Below are 19,559 nucleotides of genomic sequence, written 5' to 3'. Positions count from 1 at the left end.
CAAGCAACAGGCAGGACTTCATAAAGTTGTTAACAGAAATCAAGAGCAAAAGGTGTCCACCAACTCCTCTGTACTGTAGCTGCAACAATGACATTAAAAAGTGTGAAGATAAGGAGCTGTACACCATTTGTATACTTGTTTTAAACTAAAAATGAAAAGTATCCTTTAAGTTCACTTTTATGCACATACAGTATATACTAAGATATACCAAACTATATTTAAGTATATTTAAGTGATCAAGTACTGTATACTTGGTTTCTACTTACAAGTAGAAAGTAAAAAAGAGGTCAAGAGTGTTTTTCATCTAGTTTTGTAATTATATTCAAGTATACTTGACTTAAACTGACACGTACACAAAAGTCTAAATATGTTAGGTGAATGAGTTATGAGTTACCTGAATGTAAAAGGCAGGAAAACTATCATGGCAAATGCACTGTGCAGATATTTTAGTGTAAATTCTTGATTCAACCCAATGAACCATCTTTTAAGTACACAGCACTGTAGCATCTTGTTCTTAGTCTGTCATATTTATCACTATGATATACAGCTCCATCATCTAAAAATTGTTTGTAAGACCAGAAGCAGTTACAAAGATTTCCACGCAGCTTTGATATAGTAGACCTATACAAGCTTCTGACATTTTCTTGCACTAGACAATGCACAAAAACCTTGCTTTCACTGTCACATTTGTCTGTGTTTTGCTTGTTCAAATTACAATTTTCAATAAATAACTGAATGCTCTTGAAACTTTATGGCAATTCCCTCCAAAACATAAATTTCCTGGCTATTTGTCAGCCTACAAGTACAAAATTAGTATGTGCGCATTTACTTAAAGTGTACTAATAAGCCTGTATGTAGTGCACTAACAATTTAGTTGTTTAGTATACAGTAGTTAGTAGCCAAGGAGTACATAATTAGTACATGCACATTTAAGGTTTACTAAAATTACCTCTGTGGGTTGGTTAGCCCATCTGGTCAGACCACTGTGTTGATTTGAAGGTTCAATCTCAATATTCACTAGTAGTTCAGTAGGGAGAGCACAGCTTAACCTTAAGAGCCCCATGCCTGTTTTCTGGGGTATCTGGAGGAGTAGTATATCTACATCCAAATTAATTTATCTCTGCAACCTCAAACTCTAGTTGAATGCAGATAATGTCATGATGTAATGGACACTTGTGATATGAAGTGTAAAAATCAGTGTAGGTGCTACTGATGCTATGTTTATGAAGAAAAAGAAGGTCCAAGGTTCAAGCCCCCCAGGTGTCCTTGTAAAAGACAACTCATATTACCTGCAGTTAAACTGCAGAGATGAAAGTTTCCAAATGTATCCTCAAGGAAATTTTATTATTATTATTATTATAAGATAATATATATAAAATGCATATACATGCATATGCATATCAAATATGCAGTATACTTAAATATGAGTTATCAAAAGTAATCTATAAACTACAGATGTACTAAAGTAATCAAGTACACTAACTGTTTCAAGTACACTAATAGTTTAGTTATTCAGTAGAATTAGTAGCCTAGAAGTATATAATAACTTTTAAAATAACTGAAAAGTGGGACAATTTAGTCCCAAGAAGTATGAATTGTGTAAACTCTTAAGGATACTAGAAGTAGATTCCCATAAGTGTACTTACTCTGCAAAGTATACTTTAGAAATATATTTCAGTATACTTGATCAAATAAACTTTTAGTATACATTTTTTTGCCAAGAGATTTCATGAAAAAAAAATTAAAGTTAGAATATTTTGATTGCAACACTGTCATCCTGGGAGTTCAAATGACTTTGTTTGCCCTGCTGAAGGTAACTGACATGAGGTACTTAGGACTGTGCATGGATTGCTCGGGCCATATTAGCATACTATATGCAAGTTGTACAGACAGCTGAGAAGCACAGATACACTCATTTTCTTATCTGTCTTCCACAGATATATTTATTTTGTCAACCTCTCCACAGAAAAAAATAACTTTCTCATGCTTTCTTTTGTCTTTCCTACTGTCTGCATTTCTATCAGTCTCACTGCGAGCTGGCTAAAAAAGAGGGGGAGCCTGAATACCACTTCGTGACAGCTCCTCTAGTCCAGCCTGACATAAGAGAGGGATGATATTGCCTACAGGGCAACCTGGAAGGATTGTTGTAGGAAAATAATAGCTTTTTTGCAGTTAAGGGGGGAACCCTGCCAACAAACTGTGGCAAATTTCACTATTTTCTACTAATTATTAGAATGTGCATGAGTCAAAGAAGGCGCAGAGAAACAGTGCTATTTTAATTTAAACTCATGATGCAGTTAGAGTTGGCTTGTTATCTTTCTGGTTCTGCCGGCTGTGAGGCCTCATGCCTTATGATTGGTTCTATTGTAGCTTCAGTGGTTGAAATGTGTTGGTGGTTCCTCTTATCAACAGTTGGTTTTCTGGTAAATTCTGAATGGTTGAGCAGATGTAATTTAAACCTAATAAGTCTTCAGCCTGTTGCACCGACTTCATATGTTTTAACATAAAGTACTATAGTAAGAATTTAAGTTAGTAAAAAGTAACAGTACAAACCAGTAACAATGCAAAATTTGAGTTTTTTTCAATATACTGTATGGTGTATGGTTCTAGTGAATGTTTCCATACAGTATGCCTTTGTCTCAGGTTCTAACAAACAAGTCCTAACTTTATTTCTCGAGTTGTAATCCTGGGTGATGTCCTACAGATGACATTATATAAATAAAATTTCAAATTATCCCAGATTTATGTGTTTGCTTATTCCATTTACAGTAGCAAGATTTAAAGAAATTATCTAGTGTAAGAAAGGGAGACTGTGTATTTGGAAAGCAATGACAAATCTGTAAAATTGACTTCTAATTTAAAAGTCCCTGATACATGTTTTTGCATATGAAGTGGAGGAAGACACAAAAATGGACTAGAAACATGTTTGTTTTTTGTAAACAGGAGCACAAGTGTAAACTTTATGCCATTGTATTGTCACCTAATATTATTCCTATACCACCAGAAGCACTTGGTTTCTTGTAAAAGAAAAAATAAGCACGGTATTTTAACTAACTATGACTATGAATATGAGTAAAAATGTTTTAACTGAATTCTCTCACCTTTTCCAAAGAAGCAGATCCTCTTAAGAAGTATTGCCACTCAGCATCGGAGATCTCATCTTGCTGTCTCATAATCTCTACACATAGCATGAAGCTATAGATGAGCTTGTGCTGCTCGAAAAGGCCACGAGACACATTGATGTAGGAATTGAGCAAGATCTGATCCAGCAAAATCTGGAGACGCTCTTCCAATATGCTGCTCTTCTCTGATGTCTCAATTGTGGAGTTAAAGAGCTGAGGTTGTAAAAAAGAAAGAAAGAAAGAAAAGTATTCATTTCATTTCAAAATTAGTTCCAAAAAAAGTGGCTTTCAGATATAGACCTAGTTCTACCCGCTTACTTGTTTGAAGTACTTGAGAGAGAACTGATACATAGGATCAATCTCAGAGAGACTGGCAATGACAAAGTACAGGACTGAGCCCCGGGTGGCCACAGGTCTGTAGCGCTCCCTGGCTGAGTTGATCATGTGCTCTGTGGCTTCTGCTTTTTCCAAGCGTTGCTTTATGGTTTCTGATGTCAGCTGACAAAAAAAGAAAAAAAAGGCAGAATTACAGACCAACCACCAACGGAAAAACCTTTCCCTTTTACTAAAGAAAGAAACAAAGAAAATTCACCATTGTGGGATTAATAAAGTCTGAGCTAATCTAATCTAATCTAATCTAAAGACAGGTTTACCTTTGATTCTTGGAGAATAAGAACTAACTCTTTATTGTCCAGTATGTTCCCCTCAGAGGTGAAGAGAAGCTTGAGAATGCGGTCCTCAATATCTTTCAATTGATTGCGGTCAGCATTGATGCGCACGATGAGCTCATTCCTCTGTTCCTCGAGATGTGGACTTTCCAGGCGCACCACATCACTGGCCAGAGAAGGAGATGCAAGAAGATCAGACAGAAAATTCTGATGTGATAAATCAAGATGCAAGTAAAAATAGCACGAAAAAGATATAATGGAGCTTGAAAATGGCCATCTCACGGTCCAGAGAGAACACAATATTAATATTTGATGTGTGTCTGAGCAAAACCTGAGCAGTTGGTCCTCCAAGCCAGACTTAGTTACAGTGAAATTAATGATTGTAACTTTGATGCACACCTGAAAGGCAACAAAAACACACAAACACACATCAGCTGATATTAAACATAAAAGAGACAACCGCAAGCGGTCCTTTACAGTCTACATGTCTTTAGGAAACTACAACATTGACACGCGGGACAGAGGGATAACAATAAACTAGCGTCACCAGGTCCTTCAGCAGGTCACTCTGCGCCACAGTACCTTCCCAGGCATCGCCTACTGTATGTGGCTCATCACTACTGGTTAAAGTTAATTTTATTGTCTTGTCTTGCTAACCACTATACCATGAATCTGAGTATGTGTATACTGAATGTGTAATGTCTTTACCTCAGGCAGATAGTGTGGGTTGGCCATCTTGGTGGTCATATAGAACCTGAAATTTTTATTATAGTCAATATCTGAGTCTCCCAGTCTGATCAATGTCCGTCCACCAGATACAAATGTCTGCTTTAGAAGGATAGGCTCCAATGCTGGATCTAAGGTCTCTTTCAACTATTAATACACACACAGATCAATCAATATACATTAAAGGGATACAACAATATAAAAACACATAATCCAAAATGTCCAAATGTTTATTGGTACTATGAACCTTGTGTTTACAAAGTCTTTAGTTTACAAAAGTTGTTCTTACCTCTTCCAGTAGTAAAGGCATGCCCATGCGTATAGCATTTTCTAGAACACGAAGAAAACTTGGGTCTGTCAACTTAATCACTTTTAGACCATTTTTGGCCTCCTTGGTGCGGATCCATCGGTTGGCCTGAAAGTAGGAAAAGCACATCAAGAAGGTCCAAGGTCCAAGTGGAGCTGAATCACTGATATAGCAGGGTGAACAATACAACAGTTCTGAGTGCCACAAAATGGAACTGTGAAAATGTAAATTTGCTTCATGAAAAATTGTAAAATCTAAAAATGATGTGGGATACGGAAAATTATTAGTAACAGAGTGCCTTCATCCTAGTTTCTAGATCACCTGATCCTGGGGGTCGATCATAAGAGGCCAGCGGCGACCCTGAGTCACCAGGATCCCATTTTCTGTAGAAACAGTGTCACGAGGCAGTCCCTCTGAATTCCACTGGCGAATGACAAAGGGGTCACCCAGAATCTTGAGCAGGCTAAAGTTGGAGCTAATGGGAATATTCAGCTCCTGGCACTGTAGAATCCACTTCTCACTTAGCTAGAAAAAGGAAGCACAGGATTTTAAAAAGCACATTTAAAAACACAATTTGCATACTACTAGTAAGGAATTATCTCTTATATCCAATCATTTACTTTGATTACTAAATATTGCATCTCACAAATTAAGTATAAATACATTTCAGCTACAGTAAGTTAGTATCCTATTCAATGCATACAGTACATGTAATCGTTCTGAAGCATGATCAAAGCACACAGCACCTACCAGCTGTCTATAATGGGAAGTGAAGGCACCACAGTAAGCCACACAGGCAGCTGCAATAAAGACATTCCCTACAACATTGATGATTTCCTGCTCGAGCTGGGCCACACTTTCCTCCCAGCGTACTTGCTCATCTCCTAGAGCAGAAGTTAGCTTCCCTGCCATTGTCAAGCGAGCTTGTGTCAAAGCCATGGTGTTTACTTTTGAAATGGGGAAAAGATGACAAATAAAGAAAGGAAATATTACACTCCAAAAATGATGAACACACCTCCTGACTGTATTTTCAAAAACAACGAGGTACAGTTGGATTTGAAATAGTATTTGAAATAGCAACACACAGTACATAAAGTGACTCCCCCTTTCTGTACAGTACCTAAATCCTCTTTCTCAGTTACACTTTTTTTAAACTGCTCCTGGAGGACCTTTATCTGGCTCTCCACCTCTTGAAGCTTTCCCTGTTTTTCCTTGAGGGTTGCCATTGTCATGTCCAGTTCCACCTGTTAGAATGGTTGGAATGAAGGGAGAAGGGAACAGAGAAAAACACACTTTGAATCACTTTTAACATTAACTCCCAGCAATTGTAATAAACCTGGCAAGTACCTGCAGTAATATTTTATTCAATAGATATATGTAAGATATCAATAAAATTCAAATTGATGCACTATGTATGTTCATGCTGGACTGACCTGTGCTTTAGCCAGCTTTTCTCTCTTAGGGCCAACTTCTTTTAGGACTCTGGAATAAAGGTCCATGGCTCTGACCCATAAGCACATTGATCTGCAGGCTTTCGATACTTTCTCCACCTAAAACCCACAAGACAATAAGGACTCACATCGTATAAACATGTTGTATCAGGTTCATATTTGTGTGGTAAATTGGACATCTAATATATGTGTGTAAGTCAAAGTCTGTTTATTATGAGCTAAACATATTAGTGATTGATGTGAAATCCAAACAAACCTTTTCGGGTATGAAATCAGGATTGTGGATGTATTTATGCAGTTTCTGCAGGATTTGAGGCTTGATATTGTCCTTGTCATAGTCTGTCAGTCGCTTGAGAAAATTGGCATCCCCCAGGATTTGCTTGGCACTGGGCCAGTCTGGTCTGTGAAAAGAAAAGAAATTCATATTATGAGTGCAACATTTTCTCATCCTAAACATCTGCCATTCATGCCTTTCAATTTTTTTTTATTAATTAAATTGATTTATTTATTGATTTTGAGAGCGAGAGAATGATACTAACTTGCAGTTAAGCAGGATGCAGACAGCCTCCATAACGGTCATGACCAGATCTGGGGGTTTGGTAAACACCTTGATCTCAGAGATGTCAGCTTTGTCAAGAGAATTGAGGGCCTGATTGGCACCTTCTAGAGCTGGCAGAGCCTCATCCAGGTCCCTCTTGGCATCATCTGCTATGGCCTGAGTGTCTTCAGCCATGAACTTGGCCAAAGCTTCATCTTCTTTTACTATGTTCCGCACCTGTGTCAGTATTATGCAAAAACATGCTTGCCTCTAGGGTATAACAGAACTACTGAAGCTACAAGTGCAGTACAACATTTCAAACATGGACATAGAAACACAAACCTTGTCAGCCCTTTCCTGGTCAACAGTGAGTTTCTCCATGAGGGCATCAACATCTATGGACTTTTGTTTAAGGACTGGCTCCAAAGCAGACAGGTCTACTTTCATTTCATCTACAAGCACATTGGTCTCCAAAAGTTTGGTCAAGCCGTTCTTCACGCGATCTCTGGCCTACACATGCACACCCCACAAATACACAAATAATAAATCTCTGCAGACATAAATAACAAATTGTGACATTAAGGTCACAGATAAAGTAAAGAACAAAAGAAGCTAGTCATACATAGATGTTACACTATTTACAAAACCATACTGTATGTGACCAGAGTAGCTAAAGGTACAGTAGCAGCTACAACTTACTAAAATTAAATGTTGTCTCTTTTCATCTAACATGCTCAGGTAGAGGTTGATGAGCTCCAGGTAGGAGGTGGGTGTGGTATAATATCGCCGTCTCAGCTCCGAGTAGAAGCGCTCAGCCATATCAGTCACACTAACATGAATTTCCACACACATGGTTGAGAAGTTCTGCTTCAGCTCCTCATTGCCAAACTCCACATTTTGGAAGAAGGCTTGTGAGACAGAGAGCAGGGCCTCACGAGGCCACTGGACACCAAAAGATACCATGAAGAAGAGAGAAGACTGTCAATTATATTTTTACAGCATTTGTTAATATGGCTATTATCATCTAAATGTCTGACTTTTTATTGATAGAAGCTTACAATTACACCTACAGTAACACTGTAAGATTTCTATGAACTATTGTACAAAATCAGACATAAAGAGTACAAAAAATAATAGCGGTGGTAGCTAGCTAAGCACACCTGAACAAACCAGTCAATGGTGCAGCAGTTGACGAGTGAAGGAAACATGCGGCACCGGGACCTAAAGGAATCACCCACGGGACTCATACACAAAACAATGTGTAACTTTTCCCGTACACGAGAAATAAAATACTGGAAAACCTAAAGACAACAAAAAGACAAGACAAACTGAGTTTGTATGTATTTGTTAAATGTATTTGCATTTTCTTTTTTACCTCTTGGCAAAGTCAAGATACTGATTCCAATTACAACCAAAGAATAACTAATAGCCTACTAACATGGAGGCTACAGTGTATTAAAGCATTTAAATGAATGCAACCAAGTCATCACAATTCCTTCAAATACAGTACATGGCAACCTAAAAAAGTAAAAAGAGTAAAAGGTTTGTACCTCATCCCTGTTATCCTCATTGACTCCAGCCTCCTTGGCTTTAAGGCGGGTGGCGGCTAGCACCTGCTCCAGCTCATCTTTCTCAAAAAGGTTGGGCACCTCACCCGAATTCAGCATGTTGTTGATATCCTCTAAGAACTCCTCCACCACTATCTGCACATGCAAGTGAAAGGAAATAGTTACACCTAGACGCACAAAATTGATCAAAAACATTTTATATAACATTTAATTAACTTCATTCCAACCTGAGTGTCTGTAAAGAGGAAAACCATATCTTTGCCCTCCACACCAGCCATCTTGTAGAGTCTCCTCAAGTCTTCATGGAAGCTGTCATAGTTATATCCACGGCTGAGTTCAATTTCAAAGCAGCGGTAGCCACACATATGGGCTGCCAACCGAGTGAGCGACTGTTTGCCTGTACCTCCCACTCCTACTAACAGGGCATTGCCTCTCTCCTGGCGAATCATACGAGCAATCCTAGGTGGTGACCAAAGCAGTGTAATTATTCTCAGCAGACTTTGTGGACTAACATACTAAATACTAATTTTAGAATATATTTGTTAGGACTTGGACCAACATGACTCATAAAGATTAGTAGACATTTTGTGCATGCAAACAAATGAGTTCAGCGTGTAGTATGCTTGCAAACAACGTCTACTGTATGCACCAAAGAGACTAGCAACATTTCTATTTGTTGTTCTGTGTGGACATTGCGTTTCACTGCGTGGGCTTTTCGTTTGATAAAACTTTTATGTCACATTTTTCACCACCTACGGGTAAAATCCATTAACCACCAGCCAAGGCGATGCTCAGTGATGCAATTTCACATATGTGCACACCTGGAGACATGCTCAATGGCATCCTGAAAAAAGACCAGCCTGGTCTCCTTGGAAAAGGTCATGTTGTAATCATCAAGGTAGTCCTGGAGCACAGCCTGAATCTTATTCATGTCTGTCAAATCCTCATACTGACGTTCTTCTTTGTCTGCACCCACCTATAGTGATAATGGCATTGAGGGCAATTAAAACATGTTCAAGGTATTTTGTGTTAACATTAAAAACAAATATTTTCTAAACTGATGATGCATTTTCTATAAGAAAATAGAATCAGACCTTCATAAAATCTCCAAATATTATGGGCTTAGTCAGAAAGTATGAGGGCTCTAAGTCAATGCTGAAGTATTGCCCTGAAAGGAGAGGACAACATAAAAAAGAATGCTGTCAATCTAGAGATGATGCAGTAAAAAGAAACACTGGTAAAATAACAGGTGTAGATATAAATTAATCAGACAGTCATATGTGATCACGTTCTTACTGGCCATTTCAGAGATGACAGTGTTGAAATAAGTCTTATCTTGGTTGTTGATAAGTCGATCATGGAACACCCGCTGACATTCATGACAGAAAAGACGGAACACCTGGTTCTTGTCTCTTACTTGACTTGAATCACACTGCAGCATCCCTAAACATCCATAGGCATAAATGTATATGGAATGAGAATAGTCAATGTTTAAACATTGACAAGCAGATATGAAGACATAGTTGAATAATACATATGAATTTAAACAGAACAGTGGACGAAATTATACAAACAGAGGTAACATTCAAAGACTATACAGTACTAAAGTACTGTTTGTACAGTATACTACTATGGACAGCACTGTGTTTGAATATTGCATGTCAACTGAACTGAAAGAACTGTATAGATGTATAGAAATCCCTTAGGTTGTGTGATGATGAATGCTGGCTAAAGTAACAGAGATAGGGGGAGGTGAATGATACAGAGGGAACCAAGTGAGATTACATTAAGGATGAGAGAGACTACAAATGGTGATAATGTGGCTTGAAGAGCTGTGTTAAAGTTTTGCTCATTTTGTGATGGTGGAAAAAATAGTGTATGTTTCAGTAATACCAAAGTGTGTTCTATAGATGAAAAAACCTCCATGACATTTCTATAACTGAAATTAAATATAAATCTATGATATTGCTCAGTCACCTGACTCTGTACTGACCCAGGGATTTACTGTAATTTGTTACCAGTCTCCTATGCGTCCAATAAACTGCTGGTGAGTCACAAACAGTCATTTTCTCATGTCTCACCTTGGACACACTTGGAGAGGTCTCGAAGGTTGAAAACATAGTGTGACTTAGCTGGAGTGGGCAGCAGATCCACACTCAAACGGTTGTAAATCTCCACGGCTGCATCCACAATCGGTCCAGCACAGTCCTTCACTGCCTCAGAAAACTCACAGAGGAAACCATTCATAACGGCCTTGAGTGGAAATGAGAAGGAAAAGGGATTGTAACACATATGAAAGAAGGAATGAAGTGTGATTAAAGAAAATTAGTAATGGGGAAAGAGAGAGGAGAGAGGAGAGAGAAAGAGAGAAAGAGAGAGAGAGAGAGAGAGAGAGAGAGAGAGAGAGAGAGACTGAGCTAGGGCTATATAATAATTGATGCTAAACTATTAAAATGACGCACACACTATATGACTGAAGTTACATATCGTCACTTGTGCATGTGGTCAAGTCACAGAGGACATTTATGAGAGTGAATGTGCTTGTGTGTCTTCACTTTGAATATCTGTTTGAGGCTGTGTTCTGACGGTGTGGGTAGACACAACATGCTGAAGTGCCGAATGAATCGGGGGGTCACTGGGTTGCGTCCGCCTCCTGGAGGTGCACATGCAGCTGCAATGGTCATTTTCTAAAAGACATGACGGCAGAAAGACAACTATAAAGGAAGATGGATTTGCAATACAAAAGCATGAAACACAAAAAATGTTCTGTCTCCTGTCAGAAACCCTCTAATGTCAGCCCTAAAATCCCATCTTAACCCTCAAACAGGGCTTCAAAGAAGTGAGGACTGGCCAAGATGTCCTTACTTTGTCAAAATGTCCTCACTTTGGTAAGAAAATACGTTTTTTTGCATTTTTCAGTCATTCCCTGTAGAGAAAACAGTACCAAAGCGGGGCCTTATGGCCACGTGTAGGAATCTTTGAAGGCCTGTTTAGGGGGCAAGATGGGATTTTAGGGCTGAGGTTAGAGTTGAGTTTTGGTTCAGATTAAAGCAAGGGTTAGACGTCTTCCTTTAGTTGTGATGGTTAGGAGTAGGAAAGGGGCATTATGTCAGTGGAGTGTGTGTGTGTGTGTGTGTGTGTGTGTGTGTGTGTGTGTGTGTGTGTGTGTGTGTGTGTGTGTGTGTGTGTGTGTGTGTGTATACACAGAGAGAGAGAGAGAGAGAGAGAGAGAGATATAAATTATGTTGACTGTGTTTCTGTGATTCTCCTAAATCTCTTCCTTTCAGCATATGTATTTACAGCTGGAACTTATTTACACAACGGTGGCAATAAATATCATTAGCACTCCAGAGTTTAATCAGCTTTGGGTACAGTGCAAGGTCGAAATCCTAAAACAATTATTTTTATAAATAGACAGATGTTATTAAAAATTTACCTGAAAAAATGTTGAGTGTGTTTATACAATTCATTTAAGTCATTTAAAACAAGCACGACTGTATTCAACTTTCCCTATAGTTCGACAGAGATGCAAGATTTATATCTGAGAACTTCACTGCATTGGTTTTACTCCAGCCTTAGCTAGACATTTAATATCATCTGTGTTTAACAAGTGGAAATAAATTAATTTAATTAAAGTCTAAATGACCCTTGATACTGGGGCTAATTTGACCAAATTTGTGACCGTTTCTTTAAATGGCTATTTTATGGTTTACTACTTTGTTAAGTCATCAAAGGGACATACACAAATGAGTATTGTCTCAACGGTGTAAAAGTGTACCTGGATCTCCTTCCAGAAGAATTTGTATCTGTCATAGAAGCCAATAAAGTCCTGGAACTGACGCAGAAGTTCTATTGGGGGCTGTGAGCCATAGCTATCCAGCTTGGGCATGTTCAGGTCATCTACAAACACCACCAATGTCTTATTTCCAGGAGCAACTACAAGGAGGGAGGAGAAAGAGTATTATAGCATGAAAGGCATATGAATTACCTATTTTTCTAAAAACTGATCCTGTAGTATAATCATTGTTTTTTGGTAGCAACTGAGAACCAATACCAAGGACATTTTTCCTTTTTTTTTCCAGTTTAGACTCAATAATCTCCTGTGTGCGGGCAGAGGAGGTCTGAGCTGAAAAGTTGATGTAGACTGGAAGGTATCCTGCTTCTTCTTGGATACTGTTAAGAAGGCCTCGGGCTATCACTGACTGCAGGGGAGAAAGAATTTATGGTCTTAACAAAATCTATTAACAGACAATAGCGTAAAGATGTTTTTTTTACAAGATTTTGTTACATGCCAGAGGCAGTTTAGAAAGGTATTTCCTCTGAACCTAGACATCCCTGGTAATTTCAAAGTTATACAGTACATGTATTTAAGCAAATATTTTTCAACACACTGTAGGTCCTCTTATGAAATATTCTCTCCATTAGGCCAATCTGAAAATATATACTATAAAGTGCTATATGCTAGTGTCTTTAGTCATTAATTCTTACCTTTCCAACTCCGGTATCTCCAGTAAAAAGCACAGACCGTCGCACAGATAGCAGCTTCTCCATCAAGTAGCCATAGCGGACAGTGTCTGTGGTAGGAACCAACATCTCAAAAAAGGGCTGCTCTCTGTTGTACTCAAATGGGGGAATTACTTTCTCCCAAGGGTCCAAACGCTGTTGGTGCATGTTCATATATACACTCCACAGGGTGCCATGTTTTGGGAGCTACACAGAACATGAAAACTCACATTAGTCAGTGATCTGGAAAAATGCCACTCTTTCCAGTCCGTCACTGGACTGTAAGTACAGTAATAAGCTGTAATAAAACAAAATGTACAGTACAAACAAATTGAAAAATAAATTTTGCTTCTTTGTTTCTTTTTCAGTTTGTGCTATATGCTGTTTAGATGTTTTCTTGTAACATTTGGAGGCTGTGGATGTTCCACATGCAGCTCATATGAATACTTACTTGTTCCTGCTCATTCTTATTTAAGTGAACTAAGCTCCTACCCAACTGTCTGTGAGACATTCCCTAAATCATCTACCACATCATCAGTCACCAGAGTATCAGCTTGCACATGGTCTCTATATTTCTCCTACTGTCATTCTATTCATATTAAAATCACTGTATAATGTAAATACACCATTTTTCATTAGGCAATAAAAATTCATTATATTCTGCAGACTTATTTAATTTCAGCATAAAACCTACTAAGATTCAGCTTTCAATTATGTTCTTTGTTTTAGGTATTGCTAAAATGTACAATTTCTTAAGGTCTTCACTGGTTTGCTTCACCTGTTTTTACAGTAGGAATCTTAATCAAGCAAATTATTGACTGAAATATAGTAAGTGATGTGTAAAACATTTCAAACATGGACTAAACACCCCTTATGAGGTTTTAAAATATATTCAACTGTTTGTGTACTGTGCAACATTTTACACAGGGCATACCTTAGCATCGCTGTTGTCTTTAAACTGCTCTGTCACAAATGAGTCAAAAGCATCCCAATAAGAATTCATTAGGTTGCCACCTATTGCCCATAGGTAGCAGAATATGAAGGTCTGGCATAATACACAGTTAAGAGTCTTGGGATCCTAATGCCAACAAACACCAAACATAAGATATTTCAGTCAGTACAAACAGTATGGGCCAATTAAACTATATGTATACTGTACTGTAAGCTACAATATCCCTATTACTAACATTATATATTCACAGTAGAAGTCTATTAATATAATATAACTATTTATATATAAACCAAGATTTTGGAACGGTATCATTTGGCAAAACTATCCTGATGGGCGCCAACAGACTTGTCTGGTAGCACAAGCCAAAACAAAGGGAGAGTTGTGTTTAATGTACCATTTTAAAGTCTGGGCTTCCTTTCCCCAGCAGCAATGCCTCCAGCAGGGAGCACAGAGTGGAAACTTTACTTATGTTCACCTGGTGAATGGCCTGAGAACAATGCTTTAACACAAACTGGAGGCCATTCTCAACATATTGATCAAATAGCTCCAGCAGGTACTGGCGCACTGGGTCTGGGAGCTAAAGAGAGAGCAAAGAATTAATTATGAACAATGAATGAATGGTGGGTTCACTTCTTCTGTTTCATGTAATGTTACATTATTTGGGTAGATTTAAACAGGTCTTTGTTTTACTTGTAAGTTTTAATTTCTTATATTTGAGGTAAACACTGCTTATTTTGAATTTATGCACAGACGATAGATACCGAATAAAGATATTTTGTTATTTAAGTCATGTATATCCACACATGAACAGAAGTTTATATTAGTCTTAAAATGAAAGAAATAAAATATACACAACCTTGTCTCCAAGTCCACTGATCCATGTCTGCACATAAGGGATCCACTTAAGCTCATCGGGATCAATATATACCATGCCACAGCGGCTGACTGTGGCTGGAGAAGCCACAGCCAAGTCCTGGACCTGCAAACACAGTTAATGAACGTGACTGGATAAACTGGCCTCTAAACCCCAAACACTTAAGAAACACTGCATCCAGTATATTCTGCTCTTACCTCAAACAGCATATGTATGGATGGAGTAAGCTTGATACGCTCACTGTTAGCCAAACAGAGCATCTTGTTGTCATCTAGCACTGTGTTCATGTTCTCAATCCACAGAGCATCGACTGGTCCATCGCAAATCACCCATTTGTGGTCGTCACTTGTGTCACTAACTGCATCACGGACGCTCAAAGCCATCAGCCCATCACGCCACTCTAGTGTTAGTGTGTTAACCTAACAAAGTTTAAGAGAGTTGATTGTGTATAGAGAAACAGATTTTAAAAAGCAAATGTATTTGTAAACTCATGTTTACAATGTACCTCTCCAAAGAGCTCCCCCATTGTGACAGATTTGGGGTTGAGAACATAGGTCTTGACAGGCTGATAAAAGGGGTTGTTAGCTGTATGCCCCGTGCGATGGAGGGCCTCGAGTGTGTCTGCAAGGATGGTGTAGACAGTGGTCTTTCCCCCACCAGTTGGACCTACCAACATCACACCATGACGCACTAACATGGTCTCATAAAGCTGAATCACCTGGTTGTAAGAAAAAGAAAAAAAGGCTTAAAGGCTGGTCTGTTAAACACAGAAAAACAGATCTAAAATCATATATGACAACATTAAATATATTTTAGCTCTATAAAATAGTGTAGGCCAATTTAACCTAAATATTCACCTACAGTACACACCTGCCTGCAAATAATAAATTCAACAGAAATATTCCATTCCATAATCTTTGCTGCTTAAATCTTCAAACATGTGTTAACTTTTGGGAAGTCAAAAAACACAGATGCATTAATTACAGGTAATATGTACAACTCAAACTAGAGGTAACAGGAAACTTAAATCCATTCACTTTCTATCCACCTGCTCTGCTGTGCTCTGTTACACACATTGTATTCAATGTGTGCAGGTGGATGGATGTGATGTGCAAAAATGTAAATACAGCATATTTATGTTATAATTCAGAAAATAAAAATTAAAAATTAAAAAAAAAGATAAGATAAGAAAGATTCACTTGTTCAACTTTTTAATGTACCTTCTTGGTCATGGCTGGAAGTGGCTGCATTTTTCGCTTAATCAGAGACTCCAGGATGGTGGAGTGTAGCACACCATAATCATGCTCAGGGATGCACACACCAGGAAACAGGTCAGACAGGATACCACTGCAGTGAGTGAGGGATGCCATGATACACACACAAATACAGTACATTCACAACAATAGAAAACATACATTCTCATATAAATCACATAAATCTTTTTTCACTTTCACTATTTTTCAACTAATGATAACTAACACCGTTGGTTTAGATTTAGCTGTACTGTACTTACAAACATGTTTTATAAACTCACCCAAAAAGCACTGCATCCTCAGTGAGGAACTTTGGGAGGTTGGAATCCCTCAATGCTCTGATGAGAACCACGTCTTCAGTAAGGTTGGGGTTATCCCGTTTTAGAGATCTATTAACATAAAAATTCTTCTTTATAAGTTCTTATTTTTGAGTTTTTGCAAGTATACTGTAGATGTACTAATTTGAGAGACAACAGATTAGATGTACACTGAGTTTAAATAAAGTAACTGGTGTGTTCAAGTCTCTGTTTCAATGTTTCATCTGGAAAATTTATAAAGATGAAATGTTTGTTTAAGTCTGTGTAGAAATTACTGCCCATGTGTATCGCTGTATGTATTAGTGTAAGGTTCTAACCCAGCCATGACCAGGACAGACTTGACGGCTCTCATGCCAAAGTCATAGTGGTCCTGCTGGGAAAGCTGCTCAGAGCACAGTTTGTACATTTGGGTCATCTTCCTTGCTAGGATCTTACTGGACTCAAATCCCTCAGAGTACAAAATCACCTGAAAGAAGAATATGAAATTAGGAAATGGGACACTAAAGAAAAAAAAAATATGACATGATAAAGAATTCACACAGATCTAATATAAAATCTAATATACACAGCAACTCCTTACCTCGGCAATGAGTGCATAGTTTGGCACCATCATTGCTATGGGTCTAAAGAGAGCTTTAAGATTGTCAGGTAGCTCTGTTCTGCCAGCATAGCCTGGGTTCATGGTGATGAATGCAGCACATGTCATCACTAGCTTGATCTCACGGCCCTCAAATTGAAACCTTGACAGCTGGATAGCAAACAGAATTAGGTACAATGTCCTTGTTAATCTAAAAAAAGGTTCTACAGCTGGGACCTAATAACCTAACAACCTAATGCCTCTGTAATTCATCTAGACAAGATGATAAGTTTCTAAGCCCCTTAGCTTGTTCTAAATATTATCAAATTTTATTGCAAGTTGAGCAAATTTCTGCAAATCCATTTTTTCAAAATATGAAAATATGTGTAGCTACTTTAGATAACTTTAGATAACTGATCATATCTAATCATCAAGTAGCTGATTCTCGGTGTGAACATGTACCTTTGCAGCTTTAGCATTCCGTATGGTTATTAGTTGCTGAGCTATAACAGACAACACTTCAATGTCTATTCGGTTAAATTCATCAAAACAGCACCAAGCTCCAGACTGGGCAAGACCACTAAAGAAGCGACCCATCATCTGTAAGACAGACACAAATCTGATTTAGAACAGGTAATAATAAGGTAATTTACTTCTAACAGAACAAGTAAATAATGATAATCAACCCATGGAAGTTTTCATACAGTAAACAAGAAGTAGTGTAAATAAATCAAAACACAAAACACAAAATGTGAGATAATCAGACTTTAGTTTCTGGAAAAACTGAAAATACAGTGTGGCAGCAGGCAATATTTTAGTGTTAGACAACTACCGGTCTGTATTTCAGTACCTTGATGAATACATGTTCATGGAACGCTTTTGTAATAGTGCCATCTTGTGGCTCAACTCAGTAGTTACACTAGAATAAGACAGGAAGCCTACCAGACTGAAAGTACAGTAAATGTATTCAGCGATAAAAGTTAGAGGAAAAAAAGGAAAATGCTGCTAAGGTGCTCTGTGAAATTTAAATGTGGATTGCAGAAGATTATAGATTGTCATTGTATCACCTTGTAATCAAGACCATCAGAGCAGTTGAACACCACACACTGTATGGCCAGGGCCTTAGCCAGGTCTTTGGTGGTCTCTGTTTTGCCTGTTCCGGCTGGACCAGCTGGAGCACCTCCCAAGTCCAATTGGAGTGCTCCCATCAGACAAAGGTAGCAACGATCCTGCACATAAATGCAAAATGTGACAAAAATAATCTATTAACAATCTAAATAAGTTATACTATGCTCTTGAACCTCCATCATACTGGAACCTTATTAAACTAATGATACAATCCATGCTTCCAATTTTAGTTTAAAGGCCTTTATTACCGTAAGTGGTGTAATAACAAGCCTAGGACATGCTCCCAAGTATTCATAGCCATAAGTATATGTTGACAGAGCCATTGTGGCTAGACAGTTGTCCAAGTCCAGGTCCCAATAGTAGCGTAGTTGTCTTTGCCATTCAAAGTTAGACTTGTTGTCCACCTGAAAAAGAAATATACATTAATGATACTTTATGATAGTTAGCCATTACAGAACCTTTGATATGACCTGAAAATATCTGGTCAATATATAATTTATGTTACTGCTGCACTGCTTTACCTTCTGTCGAACTAGATCTGTGACAATGTCTCTGGCATGAACATCAATGGTGATGAGGGCAGTGATGATGTTCCGATGTAAAGTCGGGAGCTGTCCTCTTACTAGTGCAGCAAGTGAATTCAGCCTCTGAACACGCATGCATGCATGCACGCACACGCGCACACACACACACACACACACACACACACACACACACACACACACACACACACACACACACGCAAACACACACAAAAAGTAAAACCAAGGTCACATGACAAATAATTGCTTAAATAATTGCTTAAATAACATGACAAATAATTGCTTAAATAATGATTATTGCATTTCAAACCAGTGATTATTACATCAAAGTTTTTCAATTCAAACTGCTCCAAGGCAGCAAAATGGTTATGGTCTCCTTCCAGACATGCATCCATGTCTCTGCACCACATCAACTGGGAGATAGTCAACACAACCTGATGGACAAACAGGCAGAGACAACACACAGCAGAAATCTCTTTAATGGTGGCAATAAATAAATTGCAATCTGGACAACAATAAAATTTAAACTGAGCAAAGAAAAATACTTGAGCCTTTTCATAATTACATACAGTAGACAAATTTTATTAAAAACTAACCAAGGACATTCTGACCCATCCTCAAAACTTTAAGGGTTGCAGTTAGTTTTAGGGCTAAGGTTGGGATTATACTAGATGGATGTTAGGGATACAATACCTGCGATGGATGTCCAGACACCACCCACTCCTCCCTAGACTTCACCTGGTAGTCTACGATAGCAGCTTTGCTGAGGCGATGCAGTGACAAAAACATAGCCTCCTCTACATTACAGAGCCAATCTTCCACATTACCTTGTGCCTTCAGACCTTTAGTCAAACCCACCTACACATAGAGGAAGGAAAGATCAGTTACAGTTAAGATACGATTACCTTATACGATTATCTGTCCTGTGTTTTTCATAAGGTTCACAGTAAATTTCTGCCTGTATTTGGCCTGAAAAAGGATATAAAGATGTCAATTAATAACCCCTTATGGTTATAACCTTTGGTTTCATGTC

General features: G+C 38.2%; 1 protein-coding gene across 9 annotated transcripts in view; it reads right to left on the bottom strand.

The window, feature by feature from the left end:
• The window catches only part of dnah6 (dynein, axonemal, heavy chain 6), a 37,760-nt gene that overhangs the window by 7,326 nt on the left and 10,875 nt on the right, over window positions 1–19,559 (bottom strand). For all 9 annotated transcript variants that reach the window (XM_029157245.3, XM_029157654.3, XM_029157408.3 and 6 more), the window contains 40 exons: window positions 19,220–19,384; window positions 18,850–18,960; window positions 18,506–18,631; window positions 18,233–18,388; window positions 17,924–18,085; window positions 17,319–17,456; window positions 16,860–17,027; window positions 16,597–16,745; window positions 16,244–16,351; window positions 15,930–16,056; window positions 15,215–15,427; window positions 14,907–15,128; window positions 14,692–14,814; window positions 14,230–14,412; window positions 13,818–13,961; window positions 12,869–13,090; window positions 12,435–12,582; window positions 12,159–12,316; window positions 10,936–11,067; window positions 10,462–10,633; window positions 9,677–9,823; window positions 9,475–9,548; window positions 9,202–9,356; window positions 8,608–8,839; window positions 8,363–8,515; window positions 7,973–8,113; window positions 7,512–7,754; window positions 7,155–7,322; window positions 6,814–7,049; window positions 6,531–6,675; window positions 6,257–6,373; window positions 5,944–6,067; window positions 5,574–5,770; window positions 5,145–5,348; window positions 4,806–4,931; window positions 4,499–4,663; window positions 4,122–4,189; window positions 3,776–3,956; window positions 3,441–3,620; window positions 3,102–3,335 (listed from right to left, as the gene is read on the bottom strand). In XM_029157245.3, the coding sequence (XP_029013078.1) occupies window positions 3,102–3,335; window positions 3,441–3,620; window positions 3,776–3,956; window positions 4,122–4,189; window positions 4,499–4,663; window positions 4,806–4,931; window positions 5,145–5,348; window positions 5,574–5,770; window positions 5,944–6,067; window positions 6,257–6,373; window positions 6,531–6,675; window positions 6,814–7,049; window positions 7,155–7,322; window positions 7,512–7,754; window positions 7,973–8,113; window positions 8,363–8,515; window positions 8,608–8,839; window positions 9,202–9,356; window positions 9,475–9,548; window positions 9,677–9,823; window positions 10,462–10,633; window positions 10,936–11,067; window positions 12,159–12,316; window positions 12,435–12,582; window positions 12,869–13,090; window positions 13,818–13,961; window positions 14,230–14,412; window positions 14,692–14,814; window positions 14,907–15,128; window positions 15,215–15,427; window positions 15,930–16,056; window positions 16,244–16,351; window positions 16,597–16,745; window positions 16,860–17,027; window positions 17,319–17,456; window positions 17,924–18,085; window positions 18,233–18,388; window positions 18,506–18,631; window positions 18,850–18,960; window positions 19,220–19,384 (6,417 nt within the window). The remainder of the gene's footprint in view (window positions 1–3,101; window positions 3,336–3,440; window positions 3,621–3,775; window positions 3,957–4,121; window positions 4,190–4,498; window positions 4,664–4,805; window positions 4,932–5,144; window positions 5,349–5,573; window positions 5,771–5,943; window positions 6,068–6,256; window positions 6,374–6,530; window positions 6,676–6,813; window positions 7,050–7,154; window positions 7,323–7,511; window positions 7,755–7,972; window positions 8,114–8,362; window positions 8,516–8,607; window positions 8,840–9,201; window positions 9,357–9,474; window positions 9,549–9,676; window positions 9,824–10,461; window positions 10,634–10,935; window positions 11,068–12,158; window positions 12,317–12,434; window positions 12,583–12,868; window positions 13,091–13,817; window positions 13,962–14,229; window positions 14,413–14,691; window positions 14,815–14,906; window positions 15,129–15,214; window positions 15,428–15,929; window positions 16,057–16,243; window positions 16,352–16,596; window positions 16,746–16,859; window positions 17,028–17,318; window positions 17,457–17,923; window positions 18,086–18,232; window positions 18,389–18,505; window positions 18,632–18,849; window positions 18,961–19,219; window positions 19,385–19,559) is intronic.

Source organism: Betta splendens, chromosome 1, assembly GCF_900634795.4.
Source record: "Betta splendens chromosome 1, fBetSpl5.4, whole genome shotgun sequence".
Lineage (NCBI taxonomy): Eukaryota > Metazoa > Chordata > Actinopteri > Anabantiformes > Osphronemidae > Betta > Betta splendens.
This window is presented reverse-complemented; position numbering and strand designations above follow the sequence as displayed.